This window comes from Emys orbicularis, chromosome 9, assembly GCF_028017835.1.
Source record: "Emys orbicularis isolate rEmyOrb1 chromosome 9, rEmyOrb1.hap1, whole genome shotgun sequence".
NCBI lineage: Eukaryota > Metazoa > Chordata > Testudines > Emydidae > Emys > Emys orbicularis.
Window position 1 is genome coordinate 15,373,165 of NC_088691.1, and position 22,557 is coordinate 15,395,721.

General features: G+C 42.3%; 1 protein-coding gene across 4 annotated transcripts in view; it reads right to left on the bottom strand.

The window, feature by feature from the left end:
* TENM1 (teneurin transmembrane protein 1) overlaps positions 1-22,557 on the bottom strand; it is a 385,653-nt gene that overhangs the window by 155,269 nt on the left and 207,827 nt on the right. For all 4 annotated transcript variants that reach the window (XM_065411098.1, XM_065411097.1, XM_065411096.1 and 1 more), the window contains one exon: positions 17,866-18,066. In XM_065411098.1, coding sequence (XP_065267170.1) covers positions 17,866-18,066 — 201 coding nt within the window. The remainder of the gene's footprint in view (positions 1-17,865; positions 18,067-22,557) is intronic.

The following is a 22,557-nucleotide window of genomic DNA, read 5'->3' on the forward strand; positions in this document are numbered from 1 at the left end:
CAACAGCACCCATTCACAGCACAGTTTACTTCTTCTTAGTTTTTTGTACTTTTCGTAGCAAGAACCGCAGTAACTGTCACATGTCACCATCCCTTCTGCAATCACACAACATTCCTTTAGCTGCTAGAACAATTGTTTACATGGAAAAAATAACTTTAGGAAAGTATTTAACTGTTGTCTGTGAGATAAGTATTTTGCAGATTTTGAAAAGTGAATCACTGTGTCCCATTTGGTTCCTCTGTCTCTCCCTTCTCCCTTGCACATGCTTCTCTGCCACCCACTCCATTCTTCTCAGCCCCCCTGCTTCCTGATACTCTTCTCTACAGGCATTGTTTTGTTGAATTTCTTTCTCTCCTGGACATGCTGACCAACCACATGATACCTAAAGGCAGCTTGTCTCTCCTCTCTGTTTCCTCTTAGCAGTAGTTGCTGCAATCAAGAGGCTGAGTGCCTGTAGAAATAGCTGGAAACAAGGATGAGCCACGCACTGTGTGGACTGACAGCTTTCTGAAGACCATCAGAATGTGGTCCTTGGACCACAGTGTGGGAACTTCTGCTTTATACCATGATGATCTGTTCATTTAAATAGCCAAGATTTCAAAGCCATGTGACTAGGGCATGCATGAATGTCTGTTGCACAATGGGATAATGTATATGGAGTCTTTGATCCATCTCCAGTAAAATGTATTTTCAATTACTGTAATATTTCACTTATTTTGGTTTGCATTTTTAAAAGAATTACTAGGTCTACATTTTTAAGCAAAAATCTTTATTGTGAACTAGAGCCAGGAATTCTACTGTTTGCATTGTCACCCCTGGGATTAGCTAACTAATCAACAAGCCATATAAAACAATATGCAGGAGAAACATGCATGGAGCTTGCATCATTTAACCTTCTAATAGACAGTAGTTTTCTATTTTCAGAGACAAATTAACCTTTGTGGAATATTTCCCTGTGTAGCCTATATTTTCATGATAGCTTTTTAAATTTATCGTGCCACTACAATAAAATATTTTAAAAAGTACTATTCTAGAGGGATTTGTGCAACACAATTTTAGTCAGCAGATCCTAAAGGAGAATATTATAACTTTGATACCACAATGTATTAAGGAAAATTAAAACATAGCATAAAAGGGACTTTATGCCTTCAAGTGCACAGCATGGTTTAGAAACTAATTTCCGAAGGAAATACAAAATTTAAGCATGCTGATTGAACTATAAACTTGCCTCTTATAAACAATCAACTTGCACTGAATTGTAAAGTAAATGTTTCAATAAAATGTGTTTGTACTTCCTTAGTCTAGCCAAATTTTAATGCTATTTGTTCATAAAACAAAAATTCCCTTTATTGGATTCTGACTAGGAGAAAAAACCCTTTGAATGCAAGGGACGTCATTTTGAGTCACTAGCTTTTATGAAGGACATTTTCAGTCAGAACAAAAATAATCGAAGTATGTGGTTGTTGTCGAGGTCAGATGAGGCTTAAAATGACAATGACTAGGAAGGCCCGATTGAAAAGAATGCTGCATTTGTCTGGACACTACTGAAACAGCAAGCTCCTGCCAGAGATCTAAACTAAGTGAACAAGCCCCTCCAAACTCAGAGGTTTTTGCTTAAATGCTTAGGCCCTGTGTGAATTTGGAGGGGCTGGCTCGTGGGGGGGGGGGGGGGGGAGGAGGGGGGGCGGGGAGGGTTACAATAAGTCATTTTTTGCTGAGATATTACTTTGCACTCTGTTGCGATCATGATGAAAAGCAAGTCAGGACATTTTAATAACTGGCAGCTGGACGGTCTGAGTGTTGGGGGTTATAACAACTATAGGCCTGAGTCTATTTTCTTGGTAATGCTGCCATAATATGATTCACAGCTGCTTCCATGAATGCTTCCTGAGCTGCTCAGGATACAAGCCCTACTCCTGGTATTAGGATGCACGTGCTCATAGCTCCCAGCTGCAGTTTTCAGGAAGATGCTCATCACCTCTTTGGTGTTGTGCAGTATGAGGGTGAACCAACCCCCAGGCCTGTCCAAATGCCAGGGGTCAGAGAGCCACCTATTAATTCACACTGAACTGTAAGTATACAGTGCCCTTTTCATACCTAGCCTATGCTGTGCATTACGGTGCCCTTATCAGGCCTGCCATGGACAGGATCACAACTAGAACAGGTACAGAATATGAAGTGTCAATGCTGCTTCCCTACACTGTCCTGCCAACAGACCTCCTCCATGATCTGGAAAGACCATTCTCCAGGTGACAAGAAGTTAATTGAGCCTCAGTGGCCATTCACTCTTGGTCCTGTCAGCTTGGCCTGCCAATAAGGGTGGTAATTACCGGCAACTGTAAAACAGTTACCAGGCTATTACATAATAAACTGAATCCAACATCTCACCTCACAAATACTCAGCAGCGGTCTGAGAGTAAGGACTTTCATCCTTCAAAGTTGAGTTGGAATTGATCCTGTGAACTGAGAGGTGAAAGGTTCTGTATCTCATTAGTAATTCCCTCAGCCATCTAGGCTCTTTGGAGGTTGTTTTTCTTTACATTTTCTGAAGTATTTTAATGTTGGGAAAAGGCACCAGAGTGACACCACTGCAGACCCAAGCCCTCTCTCCATCTACTTACGTATCATGGCATGGTCAGTGGCAACGCAAGCTTCTCCACAGTTCCCTGCCAGATGCCTCGCCTGCTCTAGAGAGATCACTTTGACCAGCTATTACTGCAGAGCTCAGACTCCAGATACATTCATTGCTTGGCCTCCCTGTTTACTATATGTGAGAGAAAGTGAAAAGACTTTGTCATCTCCAAACAAAATCCTGTCAGATGCTTCAATATTGCCCTTGATTTCTTTTATATTAGATCTAGCACCATCTAGGGGTAAGGGCTATAGAAGCAGACAAAGTGCCACTACCAAGCACATCAAAATTATTCGTTTTTTTGGAAAGGTAGATATTTTCAATTATGGTTGAAAGAGGACTGGGGGAATGGAGGGAAAGCCTAAGATTCAGGGGGGAAAGGGAGGCGAAGAGGCAATATTTTTGGCATTCCTTCAAGTACTACCAGGGATCAAGGGATCAAGCCAGGTTTGGCATGCTTCATTGCCTCTTTCACACCCCTGACCTCTCCTTACCACTTAAATCAATAAATGACTGCATCGGTCTTTTTGGTTCCTCCTGGTCTGGTTTCAGCACCTAGTGGATTATTAATTATTATTATTATTATTGATTACAGTGTTTCTTGCTGCCCTAATTTCTCACATTTTATATTCTCCAGTGATTGAATTAAGCATTCCATTCTTTTACTGCTACTAATTATTTTAAAAGGAATCTCATTCACAAGATGGCATTTTGCAAACTCTTACAATTCTACAGGAAACACAGATCAAGCTGGTCACATAGTTTGCACTTTTCAATGAAATATATAGTGGTAAGAAGAGCTTTTCTACAATGTCAAACAATGTGCAACAGGGGAAACTTCAATCATCCTTTTAATTTGCAGTGCAGTAATAGACCAACTCCCCACAAATTAAAGAGGACAGTTAGACAAAATTAAGAATGCCAATCTTCCCTACAGAACAAAGCAATGATCGTAACATAATTAAAAAGATCCTTAGATTTGCTAAAAATAGGAAATACTATAAAAATGCGGAATGAAAAAGAACAAAAGAGAAAGGCTATAGAAAATATGTGACAGTTTACCTCATGTACTGAAAGATGTTTCAAGGGTATTTTCACTACTGAGTGTTGTTTTGAGTGAATACCCTTGTCCTTGGCAAATCAGAATGACTGACACCCATAATTTGTAATTTCCTAAATTTGAAGAGTTTTTTGATTGCTCTGTAATGGTTTTACCTAAGTATTTTTTTTCAAGTTGCAATTTTTGCTGTTTAATTTTGAAATCAATTTGAGATGTCTTAAGCTATATTAATATGCTGTATTATGCCTTCACTCATTTTCCTTTGAAGCACTTATTTTAAAAATGTGTATTTCTAATTATTTTTAAATTACTCTACTTTGCACATTACAATTTATGATTACAACATTTTGTATTTTTTCAAAGAACTTCAGTTTTAAAGATGCTGTGTGTTTCAAAAGATAGGAAAAAAAATGGTGTCAATCTATTTTTACCCTTTGTGAAATTGTCACTAATTTTGCTGGTGCAGAGCTGAACCAAAACAGATATGCTAAATATATAACATCTACTTATAATCACTTTGGGACATATGCACACATGAAAAAGAACAGCCATTATCATCTTACTAATCGTACTGGGCCATATCCATTGGTGTAAATCTGGAGTAATGCCAATGGATTCAGTGGAATTACACCAGGTGTACTGGAATATCTGGCCTGTTTTCACCCATGAATGTGATCTAGAGGAATAAATATGGGACTGGGCATTTGTGAATGCACAAAATGTATTCTATCTTCCATTTTCTCCCCATGTCCTCATTTTCTATCCCTTTGTCTCAAGGTCCCATGTTACAGGCCCCTTAGGCCTGGTCTACACTAGGAGGTTATGTCGAATTTAGCAGCGTTAAATCGAATTAACCCTGCACCCGTCCACACAACGAAGCTATTTAGTTCGACATAGAGGTCTCTTAAATTCGACTTCTGTACTCCTCCCCAACGAGGAGTTCGACATGGCCATGTCGAATTAGGCTAGGTGTGGATGGAAATCGACGGTAATAGCTCTGGGAGCTATCCCACAGGACACCATTCTGTTGACGCTCTGGGCAGCCGTCCGAGCTTGGATGCTCTGACCAGCCACACAGGAAAAGCCCCGGGAAAATTTGAATTCCTTTTCCTGTCTGGGCAGTTTGAATCTCATTTCCTGTTTGGACATCGTGGCGAGCTCAGCAGCACTGGCAATGATGCAGAGCTCTCCAGCAGAGATGGCCGTGCAATCTCAGAATAGAAAGAGGGCCCCAGCATGGACTGATCGGGAAGTCTTGGATCTGATCGCTGTGTGGGGCGATGAGTCCGTGCTTTCGGAGCTGCGCTCGAAAAGACGGAACGCAAAGATCTACGAGAAGATCTCAAAAGCCATGACAGAGAGAGGATACAGCCGGGATGCAACGCAGTGCCGCATGAAAATCAAGGAGCTGAGACAAGGCTACCAGAAGACCAAAGAGGCAAACGGACGCTCCGGATCCCAGCCCCAGACATCCCGTTTCTACGAGGCACTGCATTCCATCCTAGGTGCGGCCGCCACCACTACCCCACCACTGACCGTGGACTCTGACGATGGGATATTGTCGACGGCCGGTTCCTCGGAGATGTTAGCGGACGGGGAAGATGAGGAAGGAGATGAGGAGGACGAGGCAGTCGACAGCACTTACAACGCTGATTTCCCCGACAGCCAGGATCTCTTCATCACCCTCACAGAGATCCCCTACCAACCGTCCCCAGGCGTTAACCCTGATCCAGAATCAGGGGAAGGATCAGTCGGTAAGTGTTTTAAACATGTAAACATTTATTTTGAACAGAACATTCATATTAACAGTGGGTTTTTCATGATTTGTTTGCCCTAGGCGCTTAACGTTTCAGTCCTTGGCAGTGCAACTACTGCAAAAAAATCTAACAATGTCCGGTTTATCATGATTGGTTTGCCCTAGGCGCTCTACTGTTTAGTCCTTGCCAGTGCAGCTACAGTAAAATTCGGTCTATATGTCCCGGGATAGAGCTGAAATCCTCATGGGACATCTCCATGAAGCTCTCCTGGAGGTAATTGGAAAGCCTTTGCATGAGGTTCCTTGGGAGAGCGGCCTTATTGTGTCCTCCGTAGTAGGAAACGTTTCCGCGCCAGGAGATCATCAAGTACTCCGGGATCATTGCCTTGCAGAGCAGGGCGGCATACGGCCCTGGTCTTTGCAGGCTTTCCCGAAGCAGCCGTTCTTTCTCGGTCTCTGAAATCCTCATCAGAGTGATGTCGCTCATGGTGACCTGCTTTGAATTAGGTAGGGGAATGTTAGTATTGGGACTGCTTGCCTGTTCCTTTACAGAACTGTAACCGGCGGTTTACAGCCACGCGGTGGAGGCGGGAGAGGGGCAGCATACAGGGATCTTTCCCTGGGACAGCCGCGAGGGGGTGGGACAGGGGCAGAGTTCATGCTTGCCGGATTGCTGGCAGCAGGAACTGGCCAACGCTAGGAGCATTGCTTTGACTGTGAAAGGAGGCCAGTGCTATTATTAAAGTTTTAAGCAGCCACAAGTCTACGGCTTACCATGTCAGCCTGCTACCCAAATTCCGCTGTCCTGCCCCGCTTCTCTGATCTGCAATGCAAGACCCCAGGCACTGAATGCGAAGGCCGATAATTCGACCTTGTCCTAAGTGCGCATGTGATAGGTGCTGTGCATGGTCTTGTTCACAGAGAAAGACTATGTTCTTTGTTCATAACAAAATTTATCTTTCTGAGGAATTCACTCCCTTTTTCCCATCCCACAGCTGCGACTGTCTCCCGACCTATCCTGGCATCACACTCCCAGAGGCTGGCGCAGATTAGGCGTAGAAAGAAAAGGACATGGGACGACATGTTCTCAGAACTTATGGGCTGCTCCCGAGCCGAGGCAGTCCAGCAGACCCAGTGGAGGGACAACATATCCCAAATCCATCGAGCACACATTGAACGGGAGGAGAGGTGGCGGCAGGAAGACCAGCAGGCGACTAAAACGCTGCTTGGACTAATGATGGAGCAAACGGACACGCTCCGGCGCCTTGTGGATGTTCTGCGGGACCGGAGGCAGGAGGACAGAGCCCCGCTGCAGTCTATCTGTAACCGCCCTCCCCCGCCACAAAGTCCCATACCCCCCTCACCAAAAGTACCAAGAAGGAGGGGCGGCAGAGTCCGTGAAAACTCTCACTCCACCCCTGCAGACTGCTTAAGTCATTCCCCAAAATTTGATAAGTCCTTTCCTTCCCGCCTCACCCAAGTCCCCGTCCCAGTTTCATCCCCTAACTGTGTAGTTGCTAATAAAAAATACGTTCCTGTTAATTACTGTTTCCATCATGTTCTTTTTGAGGAGAGTCTGTTTGAAGGGGGGGAAGGGGGTTGGTAATTGGACAGGACAGTCACCTTTACCAGGGTACAGACGCGGGGGCAGGTTCAGCAGCAGGGCACACACACATTGCAGTCACTAGTTACCCTGGTCAGTCTGGGAGGTGGTTTTCATGTTATGTGTGTGTGGGGGGGGCTATGTGACTTTGTGGCGGGGGAGGGCGGTTAGAGATCTTATGCAGCGGTCCTTATCCTGGATCACAGAGCCACGCAGCAGGGGATCTGTAACCGTCCTCCCCCTGCCACAAAGTCACATAGCCCCCACACACAGAGTCCCAAACAGGAGGGGTGGCAGGCTCCGTTGAAACAACCAGTCCACCAGTGCGGAGCCTGTCATTCCTCGAGTTTAGAAGCGTCCTTTGCATCACTACACTACACCCGCTCCCCACCACAGTCTGCGTCCCAGTTTCAACACTTTACCGCGAAAACAGTAATAAAGACAACTGTGTTCATTAACAAATTTCCAGTGATTTTATTTTTAAACGTGTGTTGGAAGGGGGGGAACGGGGTGAAGGGGGTATTGTAACTGGAGAGGATAGTGAACATTCACTGGGTAAAGAAACAGGGGCAGGTTCAGCTTCTCTGTAAACAAACTTAATAGTCACAGGTTACCCTGCTCACTCTGGAACCTAGCTTTCAAAGCCTCCCGGATGCACAGCGCGTCCCGCTGGGCTCTTCTAATCGCACGGCTGTCTGGCTGGGCGTAATCAGCAGCCAGGCTATTTGCCTCAACCTCTCACCCCGCCATAAAGGTCTCCCCCTTGCTCTCACACAGATTGTGGAGCACACAGCAAGCTGCAATAACAATGGGGATATTGGTTTCGCTGAGATCAGAGCGAGTCAGTAAGCTTCTCCATCTCCCCTTGAGACGTCCAAAAGCACACTCCACCACCATTCTGCACTTGCTCAGACGGTAGTTGAAGAGTTCTTTTTCACTGTCCAGGGCGCCTGTATAGGGCTTCATGAGCCAGGGCATTAGCGGGTAGGCTGGGTCCCCGAGGATGACTATAGGCATCTCCACATCCCCAACAGTTATTTTGTGGTCCGGGAAGTAAATACCTTCCTGCAGCCGTCTAAACAGACCAGAGTTCCTGAAAACACAAGCGTCATGAACCTTGCCCGGCCATCCGACGTTGATGTTTGTAAAACGTCCCCTATGGTCCACCAGTGCTTGCAGCACCATTGAAAAGTAGCCCTTTCGGTTAATGTACTGGCTGGCCTGGTGGTCCAGTCCCAGGATAGGGATGTGAGTTCCATCTATAGCCCCACCGCAGTTTGGGAATCCCATTGCGGCGAAGCCATCGATGATGACCTGCACGTTTCCCAGGGTCACTATCTTTGACAGCAGTACCTCAACGATTGCGTTGGCTACTTGCATCACAACAACCCCCACGGTAGATTTGCCCACGCCAAAGTGGTTCGCGACTGACCGGCAGCTGTCTGGCGTTGCAAGCTTCCAGAGGGCTATGGCCACTCGCTTCTGGACACTCAGGGCTGCTCGCATCCGGGTGTCCTTGCGCTTCAGGGCAGGGGACAGCAACTCACAAAGTTCCAGGAAAGTTCCCTTCCGCATCCGAAAGTTTCGCAGCCACTGTGATTCATCCCAGACCTGCAGCACTATGCGGTCCCACCAGTCCGTGCTTGTTTCCCGGGCCCAGAATCGCCGTTCCATAGCATCAACATGACCCATTGCCACCATGATGTCCACGGCGCGGGGTCCCGTGCTTTGTGACAGGTCTGTGCCACTCTCAGACTTCATGTCCTCACCGCGCTGCCGTAGCCTCCTCGCCCGATTTCTCAGCATCTGCCTCTGGAAAAGGTGGATAAGGTGTGAGGTGTTGACAACGGCCATAACTGCAGCGATGGTCGCAGCGGGCTCCATGCTCGCAGTGCTGTGGCGTCCGCGCTGTCACTGACCAGAAAAGTGCGCGAACTGATTGCCCACCGGCGCTTTCAGGGAGGGATGGCGGGAGTGACGGTTGGATGACGACAGTTACCCAAAACCACCCTCAACACATTTTTTTCCCCAGAAGGCATTGTGGGCTCGACCCAGAATTCCAATGGGCAGCGGGGACTGCGGGAACTGTGAGATAGCTGCCCACAGTGCACCGCTTCCAATGTCGACGCTTTCCCCGTTAGTGTGGACTCACAAAGTCGAATTACTGTCCTTAGTGTGGATACACACGTTCGACTTTGTAATATCGATTCCATATATTCAATTTAAGTAAAATCGAACTACTCTCGTAGTGTAGACATACCCTTAGTCTCAAGGTCCCATGTTACATCTACATTCCCCCAGACACAGAACTAGATGAGTATCTCTTCATAGACTGTTGATGCTGCTACTTCATTCAGCCAGAATGCTGAGTGATGTGAAGAACTGCCTCTATCTGGGTATAAGCATCTGGTCCCAAAGCACTCAGCAGAAAGATTCCCATTGACTTCAAAGAACTTTGGATCAGACTCTGTACATGAAGACCTAAAACTACAGTTAAAACAATTAGAGAGAAAAAAGTCAGTTATTGTGGAGTTTGTTGGTGACATTAAAAATAATCCATTAATAGGACTAGAATCAGTGTAGGTGTGCTATATAAGAGCTAGTTATCATTATTAGCAGTAATAATAATAATTATTATTATTTTGCCAAGTGTGCAGTTCAACACCTCTATACCACACAGGTCAGGTGAGCCATATGGTGGGGAGCTGAACACAATGGAATTTAACACATATCCACAATTGGATAAGGATTCAATATGGTGTACAGCTGCTGAGCCATTGAAAGGGCCAAGAATGGCTCTTTTCAGGAAAGGAGTTTTTCACAAAAACTAGTTTATAATGCGTTTGACCATAAAGAGAATATCACTTTCCTGCTTTATGTTCACATCCCTTAGGATAAGGAGAAGATTAAATGGGAAATGGATGTCTCTGGTGCATATGAGCTGTCAGATGGCTAAGTAATTTATGACTACAAGGAAGGTAAAGCCTGTATCTCTGACTTCTTCAGAGGTCTCCACTCTTGAGGTTGCCAAAGGACCAATAAACAAAGAGAAAACCCAGGGACAAAAATGAAAGAACAAAGGAAGAAAAACTCATAGTGTGGAGAGAATTATGAACATAAAACACTCAAATTTATATTCTGAGTAATGTTACAGGGCTTTAATTTTCATTGTTTTACATCAAAGAATTATCTGCTTTTCAAAAAATTAGCTTACAAGACTAATGAGAAAAAATACTAGCTTTTTTTATGACCATTGGATAAGGTCATTAGGATGCTATGAGGAACAGTTACTTACCCTACGGTAACGGTGGCTCTTCGAGTTGTTGTGATCAGTGCAGATACACAGTAGGTGCTCATATATCTCATGTGTGTGAGACTGATTGTTTTTAAATAGTAGTATCTGCTATGTCCACACGTGCGCCTGTGCTTCCTCATGCTCCTGTGTGAGGGCATAAAAGGTGGAGTGACCATGACCCAATCCCATTTCCCTTGAAATTCTTTAAAGCCCCTGGTTGCTGAAGACTTGAAAAGTGAGGATGGAGAGCAGGCTGTGGAATCCACACTGACTAACAACATGTGGTTCTTGAGGAACCACAGTACTAGGGAGTAAGTAATCATTCTTTCTTCTTCGAGTATGTGTCAGCCACTGTAGGCGACTGGCAAGGAGTATTGTCTTGGGATGATAGGAGTGAGGAGTTTCAACTGCATCAGTCAAACAGTGATTGAAGTGCTGCTCTCTCACACTTGGCATCTGACCTAGCAATACATAGTGTTTGACAAAAGTCACTTGGTTACACCATGTAAACACCTTACTGATTTCGGTTACTGGCACATTCCTGAAGCAGATTGTGGAAGTTGCTTGTGCTGCGGTGGTGTGAGCCATGATGTTCAGTGGGAAGGGTATGCAGGGAGCATTCTGAGAGAGGTTTGAATAGATGCTCCGTAAACCTCTGGAGGACTAAATTAAGGTCCCAGGCAGGAGTAGATTCTCTGACAGGTGGGTAAGTTGGTAATAATACTTTGAGAAATTCGATAATGTGAGCTGAGAAAAGACCAAGCACGACTGTAAAGGCAGATGACAAGCTGAGATCACCATAAGCTGGACTTTAACAGAGCTGAATGACAGGCTGGCCTGTATTAAGTGCAATTAAATTGTCAAGGATCTTCACTACTGAGACCTGGGTTGGGAGCAGACGATGTTGGGCTGCCATGTCAAGAACCTATTCCATTTAGATGAATACATCCTTCTGGTAGATATTGCCCTGGTATGTATCAGGATTTCCTGGACCCACAGTGAGCAGTCTCTGTCTGTGGTACTTAAATAGACAACAGTCACACTGTCAGATGCAGTGCCTCTGGGTCTGGATGAAGTACTTGGCTGTGGTGCTGGTTGATCAGGTCTGGGCAGACTGGGAGCTGGATCAGAGTCTGAATGGGCATCTGTAACAGGCCTATCAACCAAAATGGTTATAGACAGTTGGATGCTATAAGAATGATCATGGCTTAGTCTCTTTTGATCATGGACATTACTCTGTAAATCAGAGGAATCAATGGAAAAGAGTAAAGGAAGACTTGGCTCCACTAAAGGATGACAGCATCCAGGAACTATTCTGGACTCAGGCCTGCTCAGGAGCAAGAGTTCTGACACGCTTAGCATTTCCTTGGTGGCATTCAAGTCTATTATGGGTGATACCCAATGACAGACTATCAGGCATATGATGGGCCTATGTAAGGACCATTTGTGATAGGCCATGAGTTGCCTGCTCAGAAAGTTTGCTATGCTGCTGCTGACTCCCAGGAGATGAAAGCCACCAGGGTTACCCTGTTCTAATGGCTTCAAGCCCAGCCCATACTTTGATGGCATTTAGGCAGAGGGGTCAGAAGCTGGTGCCCCCTTGTTTGTTTAAGAAGCACATAGCTGTTGTGTTGTCGGTGAAGATTTGCAGCACTGAGTTTTGGAGGCAGGAACATCATACAGATCAGTCTGATGGCTCTGAGCTCCTGGATGTTAATATGTAACCCCAGATCATCTGGGGAACCAAGTTCCTTGAATTTGTAGGTTGTCCAAATGAGCTACCCAGACTATCCCTGATGCATCTGTGATTAGTGTCTTTGTTGGAGAGGGGAAAGAAAAGGGCGTGTTCCAGGCACCGAAGAAGCTCTGCAATAACATTCTGTCAGGGAAGCCTTCTTGTCTGGCCAATGTCACGTAGAAGAATAGATTGATCTGAGCCAGAGTTGAAGGGGCTGCAGGTGAAGTCCTTTCAATCTATTTAAAAATAATTTTACATAACATGTTTATAGGTTAAAAGAACCTTTCGCCCACTTTGGACAACAAAGTGTTAATCCAGGCAAAGGTTCAACATAACATTTTTTATGAGTAAAATGTAAAAACACCCCATTTTCCCATGGACTAACTCAGTGCTCCCCAGATGGTAAAATGAGCTTGGAAACACATACAGACCACTGCACTTTTGATCTCAAATTAGTTGTAGGCACCTGCATTGTAATCCAGAATCACTGTACATAGTACGTACCATTAAAAATATCATCCCAGTGTACTGAACCAAAACAAATGGAAGTTTCTCTACCATTTCTACAGTTGCCCATTTTGACCCAGTGTTACTCCCAATCCTTTAACATTATGGAAACTGGAGCTCCTCATAGGGAATGTGGGAAAAAGAAGCAAAGGAGGAAGTTCAGAAAAGGTTTTTGAAAATTAGTAGTCGAATTAGAGACATTTAGCCACTGGCCCAAAGAGGTATCAGGATGGAATCAGCTAGTAGAAACAAAGCCTCACCCCAGGAAACTTTAAAAACATATAGTTGACCAAATACTCATTCAACTCTTATGTACTTCTGTGCATTTGCTCTCCCACCATTACTGTATAAATATACATTTCCCTCTTTATTACCAGCCTCCTCTTCTCACTCTATTCATTCAGTCATGACAGAGTTCAGTGTTGGTTATATCCATGGGCTCATTTCAGCAAACATTTACTCCCAGGAGTCACCTTACTCCTGAACATAGTCCTGCGGAAGACAAAAGTACACTGTCTTCATTGTAACTGCCACCCAGGGAGCAATCATACACCGCAGAGTAACTATCTACATGACTGGACCAAACAAACGTAGAACAAAATTAAGTGAGAAATAACAAAGACTATGTTGTAAAGAGCAACAAAGAGTCCTGTGGCACCTTACAGACTAACAGATGTATTGGAGCATAAGCTTTCGTGGGTGAATACCCACTTCGTCAGACGAAAGCCCCACGAAAGCTTATGCTCCAATACATCTGTTAGTCTATAAGGTGCCACAGGACTTTTTGTTGCTTTTTACAGATCCAGATTAACACGGCTACCCTTCTGATATGTTGTAAAAAACACCCCTAAGGTGACAGAGGTTAAGGTTGTACGTGCAATCTTAATTATGTCTTTTATTGACTTTTGAATGTGAAGCTTACAGTTTGAGTCCTCTCAGAGTAGTTTTTTGGATGAAGTAATAGCTGTATATAACCATAGCACTTTTACGGTAGTTATGCTTTCAAAAGGTCTTGCCAAACAATAACAACTGGAAGGGATTCTGTTCCTATAAACACTGGTTTGTGGCATTGCTATATAAATCAATCAGGAGAATCAGGTTGATTAGAGAAAGAACAACTTTTTACAGTTATTTTCATAATCAGCAATGATGGAAAAAGGTGTACCAAAAATATATTCCAGTTCTGCAGCGGGGCGGGGAGTTTGCTTAAGTGTGGGAGTATATTTGGTTCGATTGTTTTGTTTTTATAAGATTCTACTGGGAGCACTTAACAAGTTTCTTCCATTTTGAAAGAGACTACTGGCTCAAGTGGTACTCTCCATTCTCTCTCAAACCAGCAGAAACTTTTTAAGTATGATCACACTCAAGTTTTTAGTAAAGATGGATTCTGCCTTTACAGCATTCCAGCTAGAAATAAGTAAATGTACCTTTAGCAGTAAAGTATGCCTTTCAGTACTGTGATTGAAAACACTTTCCATCCTAACACATACCACTGGTTCCATATAAATATATATCCCTGATTTGGAAAATAATTTTAAAGCTTTCAAATGCTAGCATACAGGGCCAGATCATCTCCCACCTAAACCTATGGAGGAGGGCTCAGGGAAGGGAAATCTTTCATCTATCAGGAAAAAGCATAATGAAATCCAATGGTTGGAGGCTTAACCTAGACAAATTCACAATAGAAATAAGGGGCACATTTTTAACAGGAAGGATAATTAATGATGGGAGCTACTTACTTACCAACAGATGTGGTAGTTTATCCATCATTTATAGTCTAAGTCAAAACTGGATAACTTTCTAAAAGCTCAAACAGAAATTACTGAGGCTATGGCTACACTACAGAGCCTACAGTGGCACAGCTATAGCACTGCTAATGCAGACACTCTGATGGGAGAGAGCTCTCCTAGCCACTTACTTACTCCAGTCCCCGCAAGCAGTAGTAGTTATGTTGGTGGGAGAAATGCTTCCGCCGACACTCGGGTGCTTAGGTTGGCGTAACTTACGCTGCTCAGGGGGGTGGCTTATTCACACCCCTGAGCAACGTAAGTTACACCGTAGTAACTGGAAGTGTATCCATAGCCTACGTTAGGTTCTTTGGCCTGAGTTATACAAGAGGTCAGACTACATGATCATAACAGTCCCTCCTGGCCTTAAAATCTATTACTCTATGAATTATTCCATTAGATCTCAGATCTTGCCTCCAAATTTGGCAGATCCTGAAGGATGTGCACAGGTGTCAGGGGATTCACACTTGTGCCTCTGATCCCCTTCATCCTTGCTGATGGCTGCCGTCATGGTGCCCAGAGGGACAGTTCTGTATCATCTTTTCTGAAGAAGCTCTTTAGAGCTTGAGGGGCTGACTATGTCCCCCTAGTGCTCCCTCCCTTGGCGTAGACCCCAAACTCATGGACCTGTGCAAGATCCAGAGGAGATTGGTAGGTGGGGTGCTGCAGAAGTGGCTGAGCCCCAGTTCTGATGGGACAGGGAGAGCCAATATTAGGGAAGCAATTTAGATTTGCTACTGCTGTCAGTTATGGTACAACAAGGGGTTTTAATTTTCTATTTAGAAGAAAAAAGTATGACAACTGAAAAGTAATTGCTTACAGCATTTTGCAAATGTTTGATATTTGCTATGCAATACAGGAATTGCTGAAACAGCTCACTGCAGGAACCATATTGTAGTCAAATTACAAATATAATTTCCACACTACTGATAGAGATTATCTTGCCTCTTTGACTTGAAATACAAAGAGATGCTAGGAAAAATGAAAGTGTCCGAAGCTGCCTGATTTATTGCTAGTAAGGGCTTACAAGGCTTTCACTGCTTCCTGAATGTAGATGAGTGGCATGTTGTTTACCCTTTCCAACCCATCCATTCTAAAGAAATTCATGATTTCTTCTAACCACTAGCCTCATGTAAAGGCTCTTTTACTCTGACCCTGTTAATTTCCACTTCTGATGTTTTCCTTTCTCACTAAAATCAAGCTTTGATCCTAGTATGCACAATAAGTATTGATCCCAGGAAGAAAGTCTCCACCAGTGAGCCAATGTCTACCCTTCAATCTAATGTTCATTGTGCTGTCACACCAATCCAGGTTCTAGTTTAATGGCTATAAAGAGAGATGCATCTAAGAGGAGAGATCAGTAATGCTCAGCTATAAAGACAGATTCACGTGGGTGATCATACAAGTATTCTTTCTTGGAAAGTCAGGAGAAGGTAGAAATGGAAAGAGGTATTTTCCTTATTGATTAATGGAAGCAAGTAAGAAAGAAAAATAGATTAGCTTGCAAAATAGGGTCTACCATATTCCCTTGCTAAATGCCCAATTGCCCAAGCCATAAGTCCCATTGACACAATAGACATTAATTCTTTTGGAGATTCTGTGCAAAGGTGCTACAGTGAGCCCACATAACAAATCAGAATTCTTTTGCACATTTTGTGGGAAACAAATTCAGTACATACACAACAGTGAATTTCCCCCTCAAAATACTTGCCAAATCTCCACTTTCTCAATGTGAAACAATGGCCAGCTCTAAGTTGTAGAAGCTAAAAGTTTTTTCACTAATTATTTTTAAATTATGAAGCAAACTGTTCCGTTTTGTTTTGGGGTTTGTTTGTTTTTGGCTGACTCCTTTGTGTGATACCTTTATAGCGGAAAACTCAGCATACCAGGCTGGTCAAACTTACACAAGGGACTTGTCCTGCATACAGTGGTCCCAGCATCAGGGAATACAATAGTGAGCGTTACATGACCTTTGCACCCTGCCCTGTGTGCAATTCAGCTTGACTCAGGATCTGGCCCACTCTCTCTACTGACAAAGAACCAGTTTCCTGGCAACAGTAATCACATGCAGTCACAGAACCAGCTCCTCTTATTATCTGTTTTTATTAATGGACATACTAGTATATTACTTTAGGGAACATTTTCAGCATATAATGAGACACTTATAATGAAAATGTGGGCATTAGGGTTTTAATATTATTGAAAGCCAATAGACGGAAGTATCATATCTGATGGGCTCATAATGAGATGAAATGTATTATTAATCCCATGGCATGGACTGAATGCTGAAGAGTCTTTAGAACAACCATTCACTGACCGTTCAGAATTATTGGCAGTTCAGTATATTGCTGCTTATAAATGTTCCCACAGTTTGGGCACTATAGTCCCAGTTCATCAGAACACTTAAGCATGTGCTTAACTAATGAATTCAATGTGACTTAAGCATATGCTTAATTGCTTTGCTGAATGGAGGCTTCTAGCTAGTGAAACATTTACAGAGAAAACACTAGGAGGTCTTTTCCCATATGTACCTGTACTTAACTGTCACTAATGTTATCTGTGCATTTGGAAGGAAGTAATAGGGTCCAATTCTACATGCTTGGCTCCAGTGGGATTGGAAGGTCTATGGCAACTTCCTGGAAATGCTAAGAACCTTGCAAGCTTGGACCATTAGATGTACTGCAAAGTATTCAGAAAAATCTATCATTCGGATCTAGTTTGTGTTGTGGCGAGAGAGAGACAGAGAGACAGAGAGGACAGCTAATGCTATAATCATCGACTGAGCCTCATAAGCTGTGAGCAAAAAATAAAAAAATGACAAAGACATGCACCTTGGAAACGACATGATCTATTACAGGAATAAAATGCTAAATAGTTTCTTGTCCCGAGCACAGTCAGTTCTTTTAAAAGTACGTAGTGAGATCATCTCTACACTTAAACAAATTAAATGGGATTAAACCTCGATGGTCCTTTAAGTAAGAAGTTAGTTTTTATCCCAGCACAGTAGATGGGAATTTATTTTTCTTTTAGAATTTATTTTTGCCAGAGGCTGCTGTTGCTCATGATTTACTGGATGTAGGCAGTGTTCTTCCATTCATCCCAGGACTGTTGATACCTTCGTGGTCTCCTTTGCTGCTGTGGATTATTACCATGCATTGAAGACCTGATCCTGAAAGGTGCTGAGCACTCTTAACTCCAACTGAAGGCAAAGGCATTCAGACCCTCACAGGGCTAGTGCCCTAGCTGTTATACAGTCATGAAATCACAATGCTTGTCACAGGAAAAAAACCTAATTATCTTTGCAACACATCAACATGAAAACCAGGAGCTGCCAAAATAATGTCCATATTCACGTCCCACAAAGTCCCATATTGGATTTTTTTTTTATTTATTAACACTGGTGTAGTTATATTTCCTAACAGAAGCTGAATAGAAAACACAAGAAATTCAGAGTCTTTATTTAAAAAAGAATTTTTTTAAACTATACCTGTTGAGCAGTCTGAACCTGTCCACTTAGGCTCACAGCTACAGACACCAGTATCCACAAGGAAAGTCCCATGGCCTGAGCATTGCTCTTGACATACAGGAAGAGATGTCTCACAGTTTACTCCTCCCCAGCCTGCAGAGCAGTGACATTCCCCTTGAACACAGACACCATGGCCAGAGCACATAGGATCTAAACAATCCTCTGGAGAGAAATAAATAAAATATTTAGTGAACACCACTGACACTTTTACATTGATTTTCTAATATACAACATAAATGGTTGTTTTAAATAGGCAATAAAATGGCTCTTGTGCAAACATTGTGTTCAAGCAGAGCAATATTAACAGATACCGAGGAAACAAAACTATACTAAAGTGCTATCAAGGGCCAAATCCTGGAACTTTTACTCACATGAGTTTAAACTCCTCACTTTAGTAGTCTTTACTCAGGCTCATTAGACTTGAATATGCAGGAAATTAAGAAGTTAAGGTTACCACTTCACCTTTATTTAACTCAATTAATTACATTTATAGTTTAAACTACTCTGTGTATGTTACACAAGATGATGAACAACAGTGAATCTTTTATGATACTCGGGCACATCAGTGTGTGCATATAACCAAGTGACAGCCTTTGTCCACATTTCCTTTAAGTCACAGCCAGAAATATGCATAGACATTTTTTTCGCTCTCTAAAATGAGAAGCCAATGCAATCTTCATGCAACGATAGAGACCTCCAGAGATCATTATGGCTTCACCTGTCAGGTCCATTTTTATATGGACAATTTGTTAAAATGCAGATTATTTGCCTGATAGATGTAATGACCCAGCCATATTGGTATTTCAGTAACAGACCTGGGCACAGAGTGGGGAGAGATACTACCTAACATTTTTGGAATACTGCTTAGTGTTTATCATTTGGTATGTTTGCACCATATTTTGTTTCCTTTTGGAAAAGAAAAGTTTTATTCTTACAAATATCTGTGGAAAGTAAATTTTGGCTTTGCAACCAAGAATCTGTACCTGAAACAATGTCACCTGGCCATCCACCAATCTCGAATAATGAATCCTTGACTAAATACTCACTATGAAGAGCTCACATGTTCACAAAATATATACACTGGGCAATTGCAGATAATAACCAGATTCATACAAATCATAATCACCGATGAACAATTTGCAAACAGACAAAAGGGCTAAATTTGTTCTAAAATTGGACTAAATTGTTCCTTAAGAACTGAGCAAGCTCTAGTGAATAATTTTAATTTAGGTGTTTATTACTCCTGTGGAGCCTTTATAGACTTTTGTACAAACCCAGCACTTCTTTATCATGGAAACTTTTAAACAGGCCCCGTAGTTTAACCTCCACACAGACTCCAGCCTGAATAACTCAGCTGGCTGATGAGAAACTCTGCAGGGATATAGGAAACAGCAATTCTGAGGAACAGCCCAGGTTATGAAGTAGGGACAAAACACTCCAAGGCAGCTATTCTGTAATCTCCAAATCCTTTGTTCTTCCTCTCTGCAGAGACAGTGGGAGGACTGGAGGATCCTTGTCGTGGCGAATTATTTATCACCCATCAGGAGCTATGCAATATGGGGAATGCAGATTCCATGTACAAGTTTGTGGAATCCTACACACGTCAGGAGCTACACAATATAGGGGATGCAGATTCCATGTACAAGTTTGTGGATTCCTACACACGTCAGGAGCTACACAATATGGGGGATGCAGATTCCATGTACAAGTTTGTGGATTCCTGACCTCCCCGTGCAGAAGAATCACAGTATTTTCTCTCTGTCAGCCCTCTGCACCCAAGAAGCTGGAGCAAGATTAAGACTCTGGGCCTGCTCCCATGAGGTGTTGACCACCTCCTGTGAAGTGTTAAAGGCTCTTGTTGACTTCAGTACACATTGATGGCTTTAGGCACCTCACAGGATCAGTCCGTTAGATTACTTAAAATGGATTACTTCTCTAACAGGCCACATGACACCAAATCTCATTAATATATACCAGTAATCAGGACATCTTTCAAACATGTATGTATTTCACAACTGGGAGATGTGCAGCTAAATCCTGTAAACTGGGAAGAAATTATATCCTTTAGTTTGCTTTAAAATAAACCAACAACTTCTGTAAGCAGTACTTGTGATTAGATCATCACATGGCTCAGTTATTGAGGATCTCTTTTAAAAAAATAATTTCTGAGTTATATGAGATCAAACAAGTCTATATAGCTGCTAAACTTTTCCCATGTATTATTCTTTACAATAGCTAAATTCATTTTATTGAAAGTTCAATCCATAAGGTCTTTGCAAAGGTGCCAGTTTATTTTTTTTAAATTTAATTGTGGATTTAAGCAAAGGACTGTCATTGGGAAATGATGCCTTCAGCTACATCCTCAAGCAGTGTGGTGAAAGTTGATTTCTGTATTTCCAATTTTAGCATGGAGCACAGTTTTATTGGTTAAATTATAAACATGACAAAAATAGTGTTCTGCAATGGAAAAATGGGGAGATTCTTTTTATAGTTGTGTACCTGCCACTGCTAGAAAAGTGTCTTTAAATGGAATCAGATGGCAGTAAAATAGTGAGGAGACTTTCAAAGGCAGAAACATGGGTACAGAAAACTGGGGTTTGGGAGCTCCCCCTTTCCCCCCAAAATAGGGACTGCATTGATAAATAAAGGAAACAGTGACTTTGGAACAAAGCATTTATCACACTTTATTAAAAGTGGACAAATTTAGTCATGATGCAAAATTACTGATTAAAGCATCATTTTTTAAAACATGAATGAAGAGAACAACTAGCTAATCTGAAAATATCTTTGCCTTGGGTTTCAATTGAATTCTTCTGAAAGATCTGTAAGATGTAAGTCATCAGTTTAGTAATTGTGTACATGTAAAATCATACATCAATTGAACTGTGATTGTCCCATTGTGAATTAAACCACATTTGAATATGACGTAGGGCACTGAAACTATGCTCGCTTACAACATTGGTTGCCAGCCCCACCAAAAACGTTATAATCAATTTCACCACTTTGGAAAACAGTTGATGTTTGGTTTGACTGACAAACACAGATATTTCTGAACTGACTTGAATGACTCTTCTATAAGCTGACAATTGGCTTCCAACAGATGAAGATGAATAATCTTTTGATCATGGCTGAAATCAGAACCATACAACCAAAGCATACTTGGAACCTGTGTTTCTATTAGATTTGGAGCGGTTATGAGAGTTTCAAGATTTTGAATACTTTTGTAGCCTTTCTGTACAAATCGTGATTTAATAGTGGACATTTTAAGATTATACCTACTTCAAAGAAATTCTTTTAAAATTCCTTTGCTGAATTTGTACAGCTGGGTTCTCCAGTCCCTATTTGCATTTCCTTGGCAATTTCTCTCTTCCTTGGAAGTTTAGGCATTCCAACCATCTCCAACTTTAAACTTGTTTGATGGATGTGCTCCCAGATAAAGTTATAGCTCTTACTTAAGACCATCCAATCAGATGAACTGAGTGTCATCTTTGTAACAGATTGGCCTTCTATTGCTGAAACATTTAACACTTGCAGAGTTTTGCACGGACTGTCTACCATGTTTCGGACTTTCTGATCTAATTCAATATCAGCGAGGAAGTTAAACTTTTCTGTGGGAGCTGTTATGAAACCAATTTGAAGTTTTGTTTCAGGAGCTTTTGTTGCGTTCTTCACAACCTCCCAATCTGCACACAGTCCAAGGTAGGTTTCAGAAAGTGAAGCCAGGGCTTCTGCATAGTGCAATTTGTTGGAGAAAAGATACAGATGCCCGGTGATACACTTAACGCTTCATATTTAATGTCCTGAAATAGAGCATTTCATGCAAATCATGCTACAACAGTGAGTACATAATAAATAATAATACTTGGCGCTTGTATAGTTTCTCACCGGTTTCACTCTGGTTGCTACAATTGATACTAATTGCATACATAATTGCATACAACTTTCTAGAAATCTTAAGATTGTAAGAGATTGTAAGATTTCCAGTTTCTGATTCTGAATAACTGAACTTGTGAATTTGTTTTGACTCTTTTTCAGCCACTTTGAAACATCAGGATCAAACAAAGCAGTTGAAAAAAGCAGCTAAAAAAAGTTGCAGTCTACCTCTACCCACTTAAAAGTGCAGTTTTAGTTTGTTCAGTATGATGGCCTTGCAGTGTGCGTCCTTGTATAAGACAACACTTAGTATTTTCATTCTGCTTTCCTATTTTAATCTTTCCTCTAGGGTTCTGAATACATGTATTAACATTCTTTGTGGCCTTTTTAAGAATATCAACTGCTTCATGATAGATATTTTCCTGTCATATTTGTCTCATGCCTTTTTCCAATTAGAGAATCTGGACTGTGTGAAAGTTTCATCTGTGTACTTAGTCAAAAGTAGTTTGCATTTAAAAGCTGTACACTAGTGGAAACAAAGTATGCTGTCACTAGCTTAATAATAATGGAGCCACTGAAAATCATCAACCAGGATGAACAGAAAGAATGGTCTTGTTTTCCAAAGTTATGCACAGGGAAAGATTTACATTGTGGTTGATGAGGTCTCTCAGAAATGCTAACAGTATCAGGCAACTGACTTTTGGTTCCTGTTCTATATGATGGTAGAAACAGGTGAATGCTACAACCAGCAGAAGCTGATCCACCTGTTATTAGTAGCTT